Source organism: Thamnophis sirtalis, unplaced genomic scaffold (genome assembly GCF_051295495.1).
Source record: "Thamnophis sirtalis isolate CommonGarterSnake01/CBP01778 unplaced genomic scaffold, rThaSir2_p1.2 scaffold_14, whole genome shotgun sequence".
NCBI classification, from domain to species: domain Eukaryota; kingdom Metazoa; phylum Chordata; class Lepidosauria; order Squamata; family Natricidae; genus Thamnophis; species Thamnophis sirtalis.
Genome location: NW_028261394.1, coordinates 22,740,625 through 22,759,544, shown reverse-complemented (window position 1 = coordinate 22,759,544; position 18,920 = coordinate 22,740,625). Strand labels below are relative to the sequence as shown.

At 44.5% G+C, this 18,920-nt stretch overlaps 1 protein-coding gene across 1 annotated transcript in view; it reads right to left on the bottom strand.

Annotated features, from left to right (window-relative positions):
- Positions 1-18,920, bottom strand: part of LOC106540135 (uncharacterized) — an 86,135-nt gene that overhangs the window by 65,232 nt on the left and 1,983 nt on the right. Inside the window, exons 5-9 of the mRNA XM_087729260.1 lie at positions 17,634-17,792; positions 12,229-12,443; positions 10,717-10,820; positions 7,772-7,887; positions 5,149-5,298 (exon numbers count right to left, since the gene is read on the bottom strand). Of these exons, the coding sequence (XP_087585386.1) occupies positions 5,149-5,298; positions 7,772-7,887; positions 10,717-10,820; positions 12,229-12,398 (540 nt within the window). The 5' untranslated portion in view covers positions 12,399-12,443; positions 17,634-17,792. The remainder of the gene's footprint in view (positions 1-5,148; positions 5,299-7,771; positions 7,888-10,716; positions 10,821-12,228; positions 12,444-17,633; positions 17,793-18,920) is intronic.

The window sequence follows — 18,920 nt, the reverse complement described above, 5'->3', positions numbered from 1 at the left end:
TGAAAAATGAAGGTGAGGACCAGGCGGCAGCCCTGCAGATGTCCTCGATGGGGGCCTGGGTGGCCCAGGCCATCAAGGTGGCAGTACTCCTAGTGGAATGAGCAGTGATGCCCTGCGGCACAGGCAGACCCCGGGCCTCGCAGGCCTTGGAAATAGCTAACCTGATCCACCTGCTGATGGTGGTCGGGGAGATTTTGGAGCCCCAAGACCAGGAGTGGAAGGACACAAAGAGAGCCTCCGAGCCCCTGAAGGGGGCTGTGTGCTTGAGGTAGATGCGTAGAGCCCTTCTCACGTATAGGTGGTGCCAGGACTTCTCTCTCTCTGACTCGGGGGAAGGATAGAAATCCGGAAGGATTACCTCCTGGCTCCTGTGAAAGGGGGAATTGACCTTGGGCATGAAGGCTGGGTCGAGTCTAAGCACAACCCTGTTGTTGTGGAAGGTACAGAGGTCTGTCCTGGAAGACAGAGCGTTAACCTCGGACACCCTTCTGGCGGAAGTGATCGCCATGAGGAAGATCACCTTGAGTGTGAGGAATTGAAGCTAACCTCCCTAAGGGGTTCGAAAGGTGACTCCAGGAAGGCCTGGAGCACTGTGGGGAGATCCCAGGAAGGGAACTGGTGGACCACCGGAGGTCGAAGATTGGCTGAGGAATCTCTTAATGACCGGAACCTGGGACAGGGACTGGGAGCCCTCCCCCCAAAGGATGGTGGCTAGGGCAGAGACCTGCCTACAGATAGTGCTATGAGCCAGACCTTTCTCCAGACCCACCTGGAGGAAATCCAGTACCTGAGGGACAGAAGCTGTTGAAGGATCTATCTGGTTGGTCTGACACCAGGTCGTGAAGGCGGTCCACGTCGCATTGTAAATGTGCGTGGTGGATCTCCTCCTAGAAGCCTCAATGGTCTTGATGACTCTAGAGGAGATCTGGGCGTCCCTCAATTGCTCCCGCTCAAGCTCCAAGCGGTCAGATTGAGCCACTCTGGGTCTAGGTGCACCAGACTCCCCTGGCACAGGTCCACTTCCCCCTGTGGGATCGCCAAGGAGGCTGAATCGATAATTCCACCAGATCCGTGAACCAGGACCACCGTGGCCAGTGAGGGGCTACAAGGATGATCTCTGCCCTCTCTACCACTAGTTTCCTCATGACCCCGGGGACGAGGGGAAGGGGAGAGAAGGCGTACAGAAGGCCTAGCGGCCATCTGCAGTGTAGGGAGTTGGTGTCGATCGCCCACTGTGTTGGAAACCACGAGATGAATCTCAGAACCTGAGCATTCGACGGAGAGGCGAAGAGATCCACAGTCATGCAGCCGAACCTCTGGCAGATCTGAGTGAAGATGCTGGGGTGAAATTGCCACTCCCCGTGGTCTACCGTCTCCCTGCTGAGCCAGTCTGTCTGCTGGTTCTCCACTCCAGAGATGTGTTCTGCTTGGATCGATAGGAGATTCTGCTCCGCCCAGCATCCCAGACGCTTTGCCTCGTCGCGTAGAGGTACAGAGTGAGTGCCTCCCTGCTTGTTCACGTGGGCCTTGGCTGCCACGTTGTCTTTCAGTACCTAGATATGGTTCCCAGCGACCATCTGTTTGAACCGCCAAAGGGCTAGGTGGATCACTCTGAGTTCCAGCCAGTTGATGCTCCTCCGCAGGCCTGTCGACGTCCACCGGCCCTGGGCTAGCTGGGACTGCAGGTGCGCCCACCACCCCCCAGCCAAACAGACTTGCATCCGTGGTTAGGACCAGTCTGTCTGGCTCCCTGAAAAGAGAACCCTTGGCCAGGGATGGGGACCTCCACCAGCAGAGGGAGAGAAGTACCTGGGGGGTCACTAAGACCCTGAAGCTTGCATCACTTGTCCCGTTCCTCTGGTGAGGGAGGAGGAACCACTGCAATTCTTTGGCATGAAGGCAAGCCCAGGGGACGATCCCGATGCAGGAGATGAACTTCCCGAGAAGCCTGGAGAGAAGAGCTATGGGAACAGATCGAATCCTGTGAATCTCCTGAATCAATTCAACAATGCTGTCCCTACGCTCCTGGGAAAGAAACATCTTGCCCTCCACTGAATCAATGATGGTGCCCAGGTGTTGAAGTCTAGTGGAGGGGACAAGGTGACTTTTCTCAAGGTTAATAGAGAACCCCAGGGACCTCAGGGTACTAATGGTGGTACTGAGATCCCCTTCTGCACGGACAGCCGAGGGGGCTAGTACGAGGATGTTGTCAAGGTAACAGTGTAGGCAAACCGGGAAAGAGTGGAGGTGGGCTGCAGCCATGGCCAGCACCTTGGTGAAGGTTCTGGGGGCCGAGGCCAACCCAAAGGGAAGAGCCCTGTACTGGTAATGAAAACCCCGTTACAAGAACCTGGGAAACTTGCAGTGATCAGGGGCAATCATGATGTGGAGATAAGCCTCCGTGAGGTCAACGGAGGCTAGGAAATCCCCCTGTCTGATCCCCTCTAGGATGGACTTGAGGGAAGCCATTTTAAACTTCCGGTAGACAATCCTGGAATTTAATAGCTTGAGATCTAGGATGGCCCTTCCCCCCCCCCCCCACCAACTCTTGGAGTCTAGGAAGAGGTGGGAATAGAACCCTAACTCTTTCTCCCCCTCTGGAACTGGTTCGATAGCGTTAATCTCCAGAAGGTGACAAATGGCCTCGGTCATGAGGGTGCGCTTGACCGGGTTCTTTAAATAAATAAACTCCATAGCATATAATCACATGTATACTATTACATAGTCAATATAATGTTGTATTAAAGTACTTACATCAATTCATCTTACCATCAACTACCAAAGAGAAAAAATAAAAACCCAGTTATTGACTCTTCTGCTCCCCATACACCATATTTATACCTTATCCAACACTTTCTTCCCCCTCTCTCCTCCCCCTTTCTACATCCTGTCTTCCCTCCATCATTTTCTACTCTACTTCCCCTTCTTTTCTCCTTCTCCTCTCTCCCCTTACCGCTCCTCCTTATAAACCTCATCTTCACCCTTCACCCTCTATCCTATCCCTCTCTTCCTTGACCGGGTTCTTGGAGGAGGGAAAGGTGCAGAATCTACTGGGGGGTTGGGAACGGAACTCCAGGTGGAGTCCCGACCTGACTATCTGGAAGACCCAGGCATATGTGGTGATGCCCTCCCAGGGGTCTTCGAAGGAAGAGAGGCAACCGCAGATGGGGTGACCCGATCCCGAATCACTTAGCCCTGCGGAAGGGGTGGCCACCCCCCCTCGAAAGGGCCACTTGCCGGGCTGCTGGAACCTATATCTATCCCTGGAGAATTGCCTATCCCCCTGTCTGGGATACCTGGGAGCAGAGTACCTCTGCTGTTGGAGATCCTGCTCAGGTGGCCGATAGGATGATCTCCTGGAGTAAGGTGCCGCCCAGTGGTCTGCGCGTCTGGATGTGGGCGGGAAGGCCTTCCTCTTGTTTTTGTCCTCGACGAGGATGGGGTCCAATGAGGGTCCAAACAGCTTGTCGACTGTGTACTTTGCTTTCGCAAGATGCCACTTTGCCCGGAACTCGGCCTGCCAGTGGCGAAGCCATAGGAGACATCTGGATGCCACTGAGGATGACAAAGCCCTGGAAGAATACTTTACCACGTCCAGGGTAGCATCTACCAAGAACTGGGTCACCGCCATCAACTTCATGATGTCCTGTAGCAGTCTCATGTCTGATGCTGGTGTCCTATCCTGGATCTGCTCCAGCCATAAAAGGGTGGACCTATTAAAGAACGAGGCGGCTGCCTCCACCTTGATCACCCATGAGACAGCCTGGAAGGTCTTGCGCATGACCAGCTCCGCTCTCCTGTCCTCTGCCTTCAGGCAGTTAGAGATATCTCCTGTCATCACGGCAGAAGCGGAAGCCACTGGGGCATCCATGGGAGGAACCTGTAAGGCTTGGGCGAAAGCGGAATTTAGGTTATAAAATCTGCGATCGTTACTCCTTGGGGTGGGGAAGGAACCAGGCTTGGACCACTGGGACTTGAGGTCCTCCAAGAAGAGGTCTGGGGTGGGAATCTCTTCCTTCTCTACCTGGGGTCTGTGGAAGGGGCCCTGCTTCTTCCCCCCACTAGTGCTAGGAGTAGCAGAGTTCTGGCTACCAGCTGGGGGCGGGTCCAAATCTGCGGTGGCTTTGGCCTTGCGCAGCAAGGAACTGAATAAGGCAGGAGGAAATAAACCTGTGATGGTAGGGACCTCTGAGGCTATGGCATCCTCGTCCTCTGAGAAGCCCAAATCCTTCTTCTCTCTCTCTCTCTCTCTCTCTCTCTCTCTCTCTCTCTCTCTCTCTCTCTCTCTCTCTCTCTCTCTCTCTCTCTCTCTCTCTCTCTCTCTCTCTCTCCCTCTCTCCCTCCCTCCCTCCCTCCCTCCCTCCCTCCTCTTATGATAAATCTGGGTCTCTCTGTGATTCGCGGATCCGGCGCTCCTTCAGATCCACGCTCTTCTCAGCCACCCGCCGATCTGTGGGTCGAAAAGAGACTGGTGCACCGCTCTACACTGGGCCCTCTCCGGATAACCGGCAGAGCTCAGGCCCGACGACTCCTCTCTGCCACGTGGTGCTGGGGCGCTGCGGTGACTGTGACCAGTACACCTCCAAGCCTCATACATGCGCCCTTGGATTCAAATGGCAACCGTCGATCATGCGGTCCGATCGCCTGCGGTGGTTCCGGCTGAAACGCTCCTCCTTCCTCTTGCCGCAATGCCTCCGATGTCCTTGTTGATCTGTCCGCTTCTCTGCTCGAACGGCCGTGGTGTGCGAGGTCTGGGTTCCCGCCCCCCCGGGTGTCAGTGGCTCGGGGCCCGCAAGATTGCAGCAAGTGCAGCTCGTGCTTAGGCAGGTAAGGGGTGCAATAAAAAGAGGTAGGAGGTTCAAAGGCGAAAAAATTCCAAAAAGAAAAAATCCGGAGAGTCACTGAATAGCTCCTCTTAGGCCGAAGACTGAGGTTAATCTGGGGAGTCAGAAGGAGGAGCAGAGGGACTGTCCTCAGATTTACCTGTCTCCAGGCAATTGGGCTGTAACAATACCCTATCAGTGACTCCTCCCACATCCCACCTCGGAGAGAAGATTTGACGGAATTGCAAAATCAATATAATTGAATGCAGCCTTAATGGTTGCAAACACTTCATAAAATGTAATGCCACCTGATCTGCTGTCATACCTGTCTGCTGAATTCGTTAATGTATTCTGTCAATGTAGCTGTTGTTATGAGATGCATCACACTCTCAACATCTTTGGGTGTCTTCAGAGCTCCATCACTGGCAGAAAACTGTGCAAGTTGCCTGACTGTTAGTTTCTTGAGAACAACCAACTAAGAAGGAAAACGGGCAGTGGAAAAATGAGAACTGCAATAAAACTACAGCTTTTTAGCCTATATATTCAAATATCTCAACTCTTTTTTTAAAAAAATGCTCCTATTTTTCACTTTTTCATTTACAGAGAAATCCTAAACTTATGAAATATTTTCATGATACAATTGATCCACAAATAAGAGAGGTCTGCATTCAGTACATTTCTCTTTTAATGAATTGACCAAGTTTTACAGAAAGATTTCACTGAAGATTGAATTCAATGTTGAAAAAGTGATTGTAGATAATGCACATTTATTCTATGTTCTGCAATACAATCAGCATGGTCACAGTAGTCCCAAAGGGGCTTTTCAAAAAGATAACTTGGTTTTCTTTGTTTTTTTCTTGAAAATGATTTACTTCTCATCCATGACCTGGATGATTGAGAATCGCCATAGACGTATGTATGGCCACAGGAAGGATCAGCTGCCATGGAATTTTGCTCCATCATAACATATCTGAAAATTGAAGCGTACCTATTGATGGTAAATGGTATACCTGTTCTTTTCTTTTTAAAAATTTGTTTAACTTTTTTAATAAATACAAATAATACAAATATAGTAAATACAAACAGAAAGAAAGAAAAAAGAAAAAAACACAAATATTATAGTGTACCACCACCCCCGGAGACCATTTAACCCCCCCCCCTTTATATTTCTTCATCTATAACAACCAAAAGATATACAATATATTCTAATTGTGTCCTTACACCCTCCAAAGGAACATATATTGAGTAGGTTTATTCCCTTTGCCTTCCACAAACACTTATTTTATAACATCCCCCCCCCCATATTTCATTATAACTATTTACTTTAATCATCCCTTTTTAAAATTTAATTTCTGTTGTTAATTTACCATTTGTTGCCATACTCCAAATTTCATTATACCACTCATTTCTTTATTCTTTGAATATCCCAATTTCATCCTCAATATTTAGCCATCACTAATCTAGCTGCCATTATCAAATTTACAATCAATTCCATTTTTTGTTTCATTTAGATTCTATTTTTCCACGAGCAACAGTAATGCAATCCTAGATGACATCTCTAAATTTACCTTCAACAGTGCTCTAATTTCTCTAAACACCATATCCCATATTTTTGTGCACTATCACAATCCCACCACATCTGTTTATATGTTCCAACCACTTTCTTGCACCTCCAACAAATCTTTGTATATTTACCATCTATTTGATTTAATTTATGTGGTTTTAGGTACCACCTCCATATCACTTTATATCCATTTTCCTTAACTCTTATATACTCTTCTATTCCAAATATTTTTCCAATCCTTATCATTTATTTCTTCCAAATCTGGTTCCCAAATTAATTTTAAATCTTTTGCTGCTCTTCTAATTCAGTTACTATTTTATATACTTTCCCTATTCTTCCTTTCCCTATATAGTCTTCATTCATCTCACATTCTTTTATAATCATTTCAAATTTTGTTAACTGTCTATCTTTCTCCTTGAATCTTTCTTCCACTTTTATCTCTAATTTTATTTGTTACTTACTGCAGGAAAATACTTGAAGCTGATTGGCCAAGCCGTTTGACAGCTCCCTATAAAAGGGCTAGCTGCCAAACGGAGCGGCACTGGATTGTACATAGTTGTTCTAATAAAGAGCAGTTGAGCTGGAGTCTGTCTCATCCATTCACCCAACTTAACACTGGTGACGAAGGTGGGATTGGAAGACAACTAGGCATAAAAAAGAGTGGCAAGTTCAAATTTGCTTGACTGAACAAAATGACGATGCATGCCTCTCCAGCTCCTTTTGACCCAGCTACCAAACACTGGGATTCCTACATAGCAATAGCAGTAGACTTATATACCGCTTCATAGGCCTTTCAGGCCTCTCTAAGCGGTTTACAGAGAGTCAGCATATTGCCCCCAACAATCTGGGTCCTCATGACGCGGTTCGAGTGCTTCATGGAAGCCAACGATCTTCTAGGGCTCTCCAACAACCGAAAAAGAGCCATGTTCCTGAGCTACTGTGGGCCAGAGGTCTTTGACACCTCCAAAGTTCTCGCTGAGGCAATGCCGTTTATTTTATTCCTACTCTTAGGTAGCTCTCCTGTCTCCCTCCATCAGCAACTGCTCTATAGAAACAATGCACCTCTAAGCTCATTGCTTCTTCATTGCTACTCTGGTCAGAGGCCACTTGCAGATAGACCTGGCTTTTATTTTGTTTAATTCTTTTCCCTACAAACATTTTTTCCAATACATCTTGATTACAGATCCTTTAGTTGTCTTATTATAACACAATAATATGAAATAAATGTTTCATAATAATATGAAATAAATAAATAAATATCACCCAAAAAATGTAAAAACATACAAAAAGAAGGAAATGGTTGATACAAATCAAAGTTTATCAAATACAATAAGACTTAGGAAACTTCATTAGCCAAGAAGTAAAGACTGAATCAATTACTTACACCACTGAACTTGGAATTCAAAGAAAGAAACTCTTGATACTTGGCATATTGGCTGAAACGTGCAAAATTGACCAATAGCCATGAGGTGCTGTTGAGGTCCTTTGTGCAAGCTGATCCTGTAATTAAACAGTTGGCAATAAGATTAGATTATAAAGAAACTCTAAAAGAACTAGGATGGTGTGGAAGTACAAAGTCTTGCATTTTAAAGATCTCTGCACCCACTTTCTCCAATTGAATACTTTCTTTTCTTATTCTGTCCCTATTCCCTTCTCCTGAAATTTATTTTTCCCTTTTTATTATATTGTCATAAATTGTGATGTTTATACAATATTATTATTAACATTCTATTATTAAGATAGCTTAATGTGCTGAACAGAAAAAAATGTCAGTATTGATTATAACGGGATGATAATATTACAATCATAAAATTATTTGTTTTTTTCACATCACAGTATTAGTTATATGATAATGGTTTCAATCTTAAACTTGTAACGTAAATTGTCCACTAAAGGAGGGGAGGGTGGGGAGAGATAAAGGAAACAAATTTAACAAAAGGTAAAATACCTAAAAGGCAAAAAAATATTTCCAAATCCATTGCTCAGAATTTCAATTACCCCCAAATCAAGATAGATTACTGAGGCTAGGGTTCCATTTGCTATCCGAGACATTTAGAGTGGCTGCAGTTGGGGGGCTCATTAGCCCATTCATTTCATGGAATATTTAAACAACAATGGCTAGGTTTGAATCAGCTGTGATTTGGCAGTTTGTGGCTTGTGAGTTGTGTGAACTCACAATTTCCTGTTATATTAGAGTAGTGCACATGATATGAATGGGTCTAGCTAAACTGATTTAAACATTTTGAGTAATCCAACCAGCATATGGAAAGAGGACATTAAAACATATGATGAACAGTTGCAGGAACTGGGCATGGCTAGTCTAATGAAGAGAAGGACCAGGGCAGACATGATAGCAATATTCCAATATTTGACGGGCTGCCACAGAGAGAAGGAGGGTCAAGCTTATTTTCCAAGGCACCCGAAGGCTAGACAAGGAATAAGGGATGGAAACTGATCAAGGAGAGATTCAACCTAGAAATTTCTCCTGGTTCCTACGAAGCAGCTCAGCATCCACCCCCCTGGATATAGCTGCAGATATCATCTGGTAAAGGTCTGGGGATAGACCCTGGTCATAGCCTTCCATAGGCCTTAGGCCTGCAGCAGTGGGAGTAAATGTTGCAGAGGGCCCAGCACGTGGCACTGAATAGGCCGAGGCAGCCTGGGCCTCGGGCATTACTGAAGGGAGTTGGATCCCCAACCCCTCCGCCCCAGCTTCAGAAATAACAGGTAAGGGGCGATCAGGGGACCAGACCTGGTGCCCTGCTGGCTGCGGAGCTGGCGAAATGCGCTGAGGTAATAGCATGGGGGGGGGGATTTCTACCCTCCCCAGAGGCTTTAGTTGCTGCCTTAGTTTTATCTTTTTTCTTGTGGGCCTTATCCGGAGCCCCACAGGTCTCCCTGGGCCTCTGGCTGGTGGCTCTAGAGGCGGCTCTGCCAGGCCTCGAACTAACCCCTGCCTGGGCAGCACTCTGGTTATCGCTAGAGGGCTCAACTGTACCTCCCAAAGAAGAATGATCAGCCATTGCAATGAATTAAGTTGCGAAAAGACTCAAAAGGCACAAAGCACAGTGTTCACTTTGCAAGTAGAGCGGGCCGCGTGGTCTGCTGAAGCAGCGATAGCACAAACCTCCCTCTAAGTCAATCAGAGCTGAAGTGAGGGAAGTGGGAGGGCCGATGAGTCAGCAACCCATTTGGGCGCGAGGAAGGCAACGCCCGAACTTGTGGCATACAGCGCCTGCACGAAGAACGGTCCCAAAATGGTGACCGCAATTCGGGCGCCAAGTTTGAATTTGCCTGCAGCCAGCCAAATGCCACCCGAGACCCCCACAATGCGAGTCCCTTCGGCGGCGGTGGCAGTGCACTCCCGGAATGATCAGTGGACCAGCACTGGGCAAACCGCGCCGTGAATGGTGGGTGGATTCCAGACGAAAGGAGAAAGCCGCGCCGCGAATGGCGGGCATCCCATAAGTAATCGAGGCGGGGGAAAAGCCCCAGGCACAGCGACGCCGGTAGCAGTGAACATCTCGCGCCGCGATCATATTCGCCTAGCCCAAACCAACGGCTTCAAGAGCCTGCCGCCCAGCCTTGTTTAAAGGCTCCAGCAGCCTACAGCCAAGTGTCAAATCCAACGGCTCCAAATGCTAGCCAAATACCTGATCCGAAGCAGAGAGCCGCAGGAGGACTGGGCAGGCAGCGAACTGCCGCCTCTCCCTTCGCCATGCATAATCAATCCAAAGCGCAATCATCCACTAGTAAAATCCAAGATGAGGTAGAAATTTGTCTCATTAGTCTGGAGAAAAATTGGTATACGTCTCTTCTGGCTGGACTGAGTTAAAAAACTGACCCATCCAGTCAGAGGAGGTGTGGTCACCAATTTACATAACTCAGTCTCTAGGCTAATGGACAAAGTTAACCCATGCTTGGATTCCGCAAGCAGCACACAGGAGAAACATGGATTCCCACCCAATTAGAGCTAATATTGAATGAAATGAGTGATCTTCGCACCAATTGTCATTGGATATAGGATGGGAGGCAAGCAAACTTTATAATTAAATAAATATTAAATAAATAAGAGTAAATAAGAGTTACTGCAAGCATTCTAGAGACCCTGGGAAAATAGTTTTTCACTGTATATTCTGATTGGTTCATCTTTTTACTTAGAACTCCAGGGGAATTAGTTTCTTCCCACCCCACCAGGAGTAGGAAAATAAAGGCCCTAGCTTAACTTGCAATTGCCCAACATTTGGTCCAGCCCAGTGACTACACTGCGGTGTACTTCAGATCAGCCATCAAGAGACCACACCGAGAAATATACCATTGTTCTCTTACCATTAGCATTCAATCCCCTTAAATAAGGAAGTTGGAACGAGTGGAAAACTTCATACTGGATGTGATGATTCATCTTCATAAATTCTGCATCTAATCCTTTAACACTGAGAAACAGAAGTGTGTTTTGGAAAAGAGAAGAGATAGATAGAAAAATGAAGACCAGGATAAAGAGGAAGAAAAAAAAATCTTCTGAAGCAAAGTTAAATATTCACTGTTTTGTAGGACTAGCCTACTCCAATCTGGGGTCCTTCAGTTGTCCTCTGTGGCCTTTCTCCAACTTGATGCAGCCATGTTGGCTGGGAATTCTGGCAACTGCACTTCCAAAATATCCAGAGGGCACCAGTCTGGAGAAGCTTGAGCCTAGGTGTCCATTTAACTTCTAAAGAACAATGCCTAACCATTTCAAACTGGGCTCTAAAGCCTCCAAAATGGAGGGAAATTAATTCTTTAGCCCCAAAATAAATTGTTTTGCTCCTCTCTGGACCCAAGCAAAACCAACTTGTGCAACTTCCAAACAAATCCTAACAGCCCTCCAATTAGAAGAGCTAGCAAAGGATAAAACTTCTTTCTTACTGCAGGGTCATTCCTCACTGCATTGGAAGAAAGAGGAAAAAAAAAATTACAACAATAACAATAATATAATGAAAAACCACTGGATCATTATGCTTGTCAGGAAATTAATATGATATGTGTCAGTTCTACTTCCAGAAACAGGTAGTATCTATATATCTAAAACAAAGGCTGATCAAATGAGGGCAAAGCAGATATTCTATAGGTCACCTATAACTTGCAGCAAATACACCTATGAGCTATGGCTGAGTCAGAGGTCCCAGAGGAGACGTCTCGATTTCCTTATTTAATACCCTCCTTTGTTTATACATAACAAAATGCAGAATTCAAATGAGAGAAGCATTATTGCTAATTTCTGAATGTTTGGTTTTGCAGGATCATCTCTTAATAAAACTCTTATTAGACAGGCTTGATAGGAAGAGATAGAAAGATCTCTTAAAGATGTTCTGGAGAACATTATAAAAATATTCAGCACAGATTGCAGCCTTGCTTCATGACCTTGAGTGAGGATTTCAGATATGTGAATTCCAATTCTCAGAATTCCCGAAGTATAGTAATATCCTAAGAACTAAAGTGCACATACTACAAGTTCTCAAATTAAGAAACTCTTTACTAGATAAAAGAGACAGATGTACACATGGCCTGAACTGAAGCAAGTTGTTGTTGAAAACTACTGCACCCACATATGTAATTCAACACTGTCTTTGTAGAGTTAGAAAGTTAATGCTGGGGCTAAAATGAAACATTTGCATATAAATATTTCTATACACCTAATAGTCAGACAGCTATTTGCTGGCTATAGGAAAATTAAAATTTCAAAATAAGTGAAGTTTGAGAATTGACAATATTCCTCTCCGGTAGACATGCTAGCAGGTATTATGCTATCCTGGGAATAACTGAACAGTCACAACTGAACAAAAGATTAATAGTCCCATCACATACATTGCCTGGTATTGCTCACACTGCATGGTCTCATTGTGAAGACACTGGAGTATCTCTGGTGAAATTCCCGAGATAAAAAGGCAAAGTCTTTTCTGGAACCAGGAAGTCACAAAGGCGGTCTCATTGAAACGATCTTCGTTTCTTAGCTTCTCATCCCACAAAGCTTGCATTATGGTAGTTTTCGCTTGATTGGAAATTAGGGAAGAGTTCACAATCTGGGGAGGAGAAATAAGAGTTGCAGAGAAATTGCAGCCTAAGGGGGAAATGGAACACACAGCACAAAAACGGAACATGCAATATGGTGGGGATAGAGTTTTAATGAATAGTGAACTCAGAGAACATTGAGAATAGTTGGAAGTTGAGGAGGCCTTCCTCTCATTCATGACCAAAGTCCCCTTGAGGCAACCGAAAGTCTTCCAGCACTTCTTGCCAAGCCAGTTCCATCTCACTCAGCGCCTTACGCATCTAATGTGAAACAACTTCAGGAAAGCAACTGCCAGAGTCCCCTTGTGGGGGGAAAAATCCCTGGCAACTGTTCTCCTTGAGAGAAGAGACAAGATAGTGGATGTACACTACCCAGATGATGCCCACAGATCAGGTGCAGCAGTTCACCTATGAGTGGGGCATTGCCCAGTTAACCTGTCTAACTACCTGTTAACTATTACCTGTTAGCTAAAGAACCTCATCTTATTTCAAATTTTGGAAGCCCACTGGGCAAATGGCTACAAAGACTATCAGAGAAGCAGGAAGGCAATTCTTTAGTCATAAGTTCTCTAAATTCTCCCCACATCATGGCAGTCCCCAAAAGAGGTGACATGAGGGGGAAGTATGATAAATGGGATAATTAAATTAACACCTTCTTTCACCTTTTCCTTCTCATTTCTTTCACAAGCCTGAAAAATAAGTGGCAGTCGGGGAAGAAGGCGGGGCTTAGCAGTGAGAAGATGGAGTTTTAGGCTACTCCTGAAATTCCTCTATACCAAAGGACTTTTTGGACGGGTTCTTTGAACCCCAGCTGTCCCGAAGACGACAGTGGAGGTGGGGAGGGACCCAGGACCCCAGAGGTAATCGCAAATCTCTGGGGGAGGGTATTAACTCCCCGTGCCAATTCCTTTTGGATTAGCTGTGTGCTAACTGAAACTGCAGGTGCCCCTAAGAATGGAAGAAGTGATATCATCTGGTAAGCTGATTTTATTATTCAAGAGAGTTTGTTCCTGTTAAAAATTAAGCTAATTGGAAACCAAACAATAAGAAGATCAGCGGCGAATTAGCTTTTCTAATGGTTTTATGACTGGTGGTTACTTTACCTCTTAAATGCTTCAAGAAACTCCGCGATATCCTCCCCCCTCTGAATCTCCTTAAGTGGATCGTAAAACTTAATTCCTACTAACTAGGAATTAGTTGTACAGCTGTATCTGTCCGCCCCGTGCCAACTCAATGAAGCGGTGGACGTGATGGGCCGGGGTCTTGAAGCCGTTAGGGACTGGATGCGGGCTAACAAGCTTGTACTCAACCCAGAAAAGACCGAGTGGCTGTTGTGTTTCCCTCCCAAAAATTTGGCTAGTGTTCCAACGATCAGGCTGGGGGGTCAAAATTTACACCCCTCAGACAGGGTTCGCAACTTGGGAGTCCTCCTGGATCCACAGCTGACTTTTGATCACCACCTGTCGGCTGTGACCAGGGGGGCATTTGCCCAGGTTCGCCTGGTGCGCCAGTTGCGACCCTACCTGAATCGGGAGGCTCTCACAACAGTCACTCGCGCCCTCGTGACCTCTAGGCTGGAATACTGCAACGTGCTCTACATGGGGCTGCCCTTGAAGAGCATTCGGCGGCTTCAGCTAGTCCAGAATGCGGCCGCGCGAGTGATCGTGGGTGCACCTCGGTTCGCCCACATAACACCTATCCTCCGCGAGCTGCACTGGCTACCTGTTGGCCTCCGTGTGCACTTCAAGGTGCTTCTTACTACCTATAAAGCCCTTCATGGTAGTGGATCTGCGTACTTGGGAGACCGCCTTCTGCCAATTACCTCCTCCCGACCCATAAGATCCCACAGATTAGGCCTCCTCCGAGTGCCATCTGCCAGCCAGTGTCGGCTGGCAACTACGCGGAGGAGAGCCTTTTCTGTAGCAGCTCCGACCCTCTGGAACGATCTCCCCGTGGGGATTCGTACCCTCACCACCCTTCAGACCTTCCGCACAGCCCTCAAGATCTGGCTATCCCGCCAGGCCTGGGGGTAAAGATCATAGTTTGCCCCCGCCCGAATGTTGAATGAATGTTGTTTGATCTTAACTACACACTGTATTTTTATGTTATTGTATGTCTTCCCCTCCCATAAGTTGTTAGCCGCCCTGAGTCCCCCCAGGGAAAAGGGCGGCCTATAAATAAACACAACTGAACTGAACAACTGAACTAACTAGCCCGTCACGATTCGACATTTTTATTACTTTACTATCCAGCTCTGTTTACAATCAGATAAGATTGACAGCCGGTAAGAGACTATATAAAAAAAAAAGAGTGCTTCGAAGCCTCTGGGGAAAAAAAGAGAATTTTTATTTTTATTTTAACTACGACACATCATGGCGTCCCAAGATACCCCCAAGACTTCATTTCAGACTCTTTTCTCTGCGTGTAGAGAACTTTTTCATTCTTATCAAAGATTGGAACGAAAACTCGATCAATTTATTCTAAAATATGAAGCTAAAACTGAGAACGTTGAATGCTTAAATGTCCCTGAAACACAAACGGAAAATGTGAGAAATGGTGTCTGGTCTATCTCAGAGGAAGAGAAGAAGTGGGAAGCCATAAAGACGGCTCATTTAAAGGGACAGTGTGCAGAAGGAATGGAGAATCCACTCTTGAGAATTAAAGTTAAATTGGGAAGCTTTATAAACCAAGAACAACTTTATTACTTCATCACTGACATTCAGAATCCAAAGGTGCCGAAATACTTTTGTTTGGACTTGCTTATGGAAACATTTGGTAAATTTATTCAACGAATGGCTACTGGACGGAGAAAACCTTGTGGCTGGAGGGACACAGGCTGACAAAAAAATTTAAAACTAGCTAGATCGGATTACTTTAATATGTAATAGATATAGCTGAATAATGACTGATATGGATAGCAATATATATAATCTGGAATTGGCTGATAGATTGTTGAATACAATTGAAAACTAGTTAAATCTAATTGCTTTTCTGTGTAACAAATATTGTTGAATAATAATTGATATTGAGAGCAATGTATATAATGTGGAGTTGACATGATAATTAACAATTGGATATGAGAAAATACTTTTAGATTACACATAAAGAGTATTAACTATAATAATTAGCACTATTAAAAAAACTAAATAGAACCCATACAATCAAAAGTTAATTAATATTGGGAAAATGTTATGATATATGATATAATTGAATATTATGGATGTTTAGCTAAAATATCTAGATTGGATTACTTCAATTTGTAATAGATATAGCTGAACAATGATTGATATAGATAGCAATATATATAATTTGGAATTGGTTGATAGATTGATGAATATAACTGAAAATTAGCTAAATCTAATTGCTTTTTTGTGTAACAGATATAGTTGAATAATAATTGATATTAATAGTAATGTATATAATGTGGAGTCGATATGATAACTAACAATTGGATATGAGAAAACACCTTTAGGGTATACATAAAGAGTATTAACTATAATAATTAGCACTATTAAAAATTAAATAAAATTCATATAATTAAATGTTAATTAATATTGGGAAAATGTTAGGATATATGATATAACTGAATATTATGGATGTTTAGTTAAAGTAGAACATGAGGATTTGACGATAATAGAGGATTTTACATATAAGTAAATGAACTGCCAGCATGTGTCATGGACTAATTCCTTAGCATAACTAAGGATGAAGGATGTTTAAATAATTATAATAATTAAAACCGGAGGTATAATGATCTTGATATGGCAAATATTTGAGTTAAGATACTTGAATTAATAGGAGTTAATCGAAGAGAAGCACCAAAACATGTTGTAACCAGTTGATATACTTCTTATTTTTTCATAATAGATACCTGTGTTTCGTTTTGTTTTTCTGATTGTTGTCTTTGTTTTTTTTTCTGTATTATCTGTAATTGATTGATATATTAAGAAAGATGTTGTACCAGTTTTAAACTAAAGCTTAAAAAACATTTAATAAAAAAAAAAAAAAAAAATAAGTGGCAGTCATGGGATTCGCAATTTGGCAACTGGAGTAGGCAGGTGTGGAGCCCAAATTGCGAGAGGCTGTAGAAGAAAGCCTGGGACCAGGAGCTTGGCTTATGTGAGAAGCAGCAGCACCACCGTGGGCCCTTCACCTGCCCCTTGCTGTAGATACATGGGATTGTCTACCCTGCAGGTCAGCAGCCCTAACTGGAATATCCCACTGGAAATATCAGAGGGTGAAGAATAAACGTACAAGACGTTCATAAAGATGAAGCCAATCAAATAACACGCTCCCAAGCATTCTGGACCTCCCAGATGCATTGGAGGGAAACTCCTCTTAGACCCAGGCCACATGGGCTATTTGTAGAAGGCTGCCCTCACTTCCATGAAGCACAGGGAGCTTTATCGGTTCCTTATCCATCATTCATTAGTAAACTCACAAACTGCTTCCCTAACAGCAGAGTAGGATTTATTGCTCACTATCAAGAAATAAGGAAGTAGGATACAGAATCTTGGGAATGGAATAAGCAAAATTCCTGCTCTCATTTATGAGTGAATTTAGTAAGGCTCTGGGAGTTGCCTGAACTCCCTTTCTCTGACTGTAGAACTAAAGGACTAACTGCCCTTTTCCCAAATAAGCCTAATACTGAAACATGAATCTGCTTTACATTTGCAGTTTTGAGATAGTCCATTTCTTCTCTTATACACAGAAAATTAAGTTTCTGCCTATTTATTTAATTCTTTTTGTATTATTTTGGTTGAGAATTATGTGAGCTGTATCTATCTGGAGGGTATCAAGAATAAAGCTTATCAGTCAACTAAGAATTTAACCAAACAGGCCCTCCTTATATAAGATGCCTACAAACAGTAGTCCTATCTTCACCTTCCCTTCCCCTTTTTGTGCCTTCAAGTCAGTAATGGCTCTTGGCAACTGTCTGCACCCTCCTGCAGTTTTCTTTAGGGCAAGCTTTGCCATGGCTTCCTTCATGCCACTGAGTGAGTGTTTCTGGCCTCATCCCTAAAATGGGACTGGAGCACAAAGTTCTCCAAGCTTCTAGCCACAACACAAACTGGCTCTCGCCTATCACACCATAAGCAATAATCACATATTGTGTGAATGCAGGCATTGTATCTTTACTTGAAGTAGTGATGAACACAGAGAAAGAATACTTTCTATTTTAACAGTAGGGTTTTTTTTACCTTTTCATTAAATTTCTCCAGGGCATTGATCAGCTCTTCCCCATTTACTTGATTTAGAAGAACTCTCACTATATTGGGTGGAAGGTCATATTTTTTCCTCAGGGTGAATTCCAAGGCTTGAATTATAAAGGTACTATTAACATGACTGAGATTCTGAAGCTAGGGAGAGAGGATTAAAAAAGTATCAGTATTGGTGAACAAAAGCAGTTTGATATGACACAGTACAGCAAAGTGGCAGAGAATTAGACACTAAAGCCAACTTTTTCATCTAGCTGCCTGTCAAGATATTGATGGATTAACAGATGTCCTTTTCCTTTTCTGAAATCTTCATGAATAAAATTGGAAAGACTTTCTCATAAAGTGGGAGGGGTCTCCAACCCCCAGGCCACAGCCTGTTTGAAACTGGGCAACAGGAAAAATGAGGAAGCACGTGTACGTGAAGCTCCATTCACACAAGTGGCGGGGCCTTGCGCTCAGAATGTTCAGAGCCAAGGTGGCGCAGTGGTTAAATGCAGCACTGCAGGCTACTGCTAGATCAGCAGGTCAGCGGTTCAAATCTCACCGGCTCAGGGTTGACTCAGCCTTCCATCCTTCCGAGGTGGGTAAAAGGAGGACCCAGATTGTTGGGGGCAATATGCTGACTCTCTGTAAACCGCTTAGAGAGGCCTGAAAGGCCTATGAAGCGGTATATAAGTCTACTGCTATTGCTATGTGTCTATGTCTATGTATCTATGTGTGAGAGTGGAGCTTGACGCACAAGCACAAGCCCCTTCTCCTCAAACCCCCTCTGCTCGTGTGCGAGTGCCACACAGAGTTGTGCATGCACACGTGCACCTGCCACTTACATCCCCACACTACACTGGCCCATCAAGCTGGAAAGGTTGGGGAACACTGTCCTAATGTAATCCCTCCAACCAATGATGCAACAATTGTATTTTTACTTCTTTAACAAGGATGGCTTGGTTTGATTTTAGCCACTAGTTGTGTACAGGGCTGACATCTTTATGTTGCAGTGCACATGAAAAAGGCATGGAATTTTGACTGTACAGTCATAAGTGTCATCTTGACGGTCTTAAGCCATCCACCCCAAAATCACCAAAGTAGTGAGGAAATATCAAACTCAAAACAAGTAGACTCCTTATGACTTGTGTTTGAGGCCCCCTCTTCTAAATCTGTACTCTGTATAGTCCAGCTTTCCTCAAGTGCCATCCCCACCCCCACCAAGACCAGGGTTCCTAACAGTAGACACCAGAGAAGGTGTTGGGCTGGCCAAGTCTGGCCTGACCT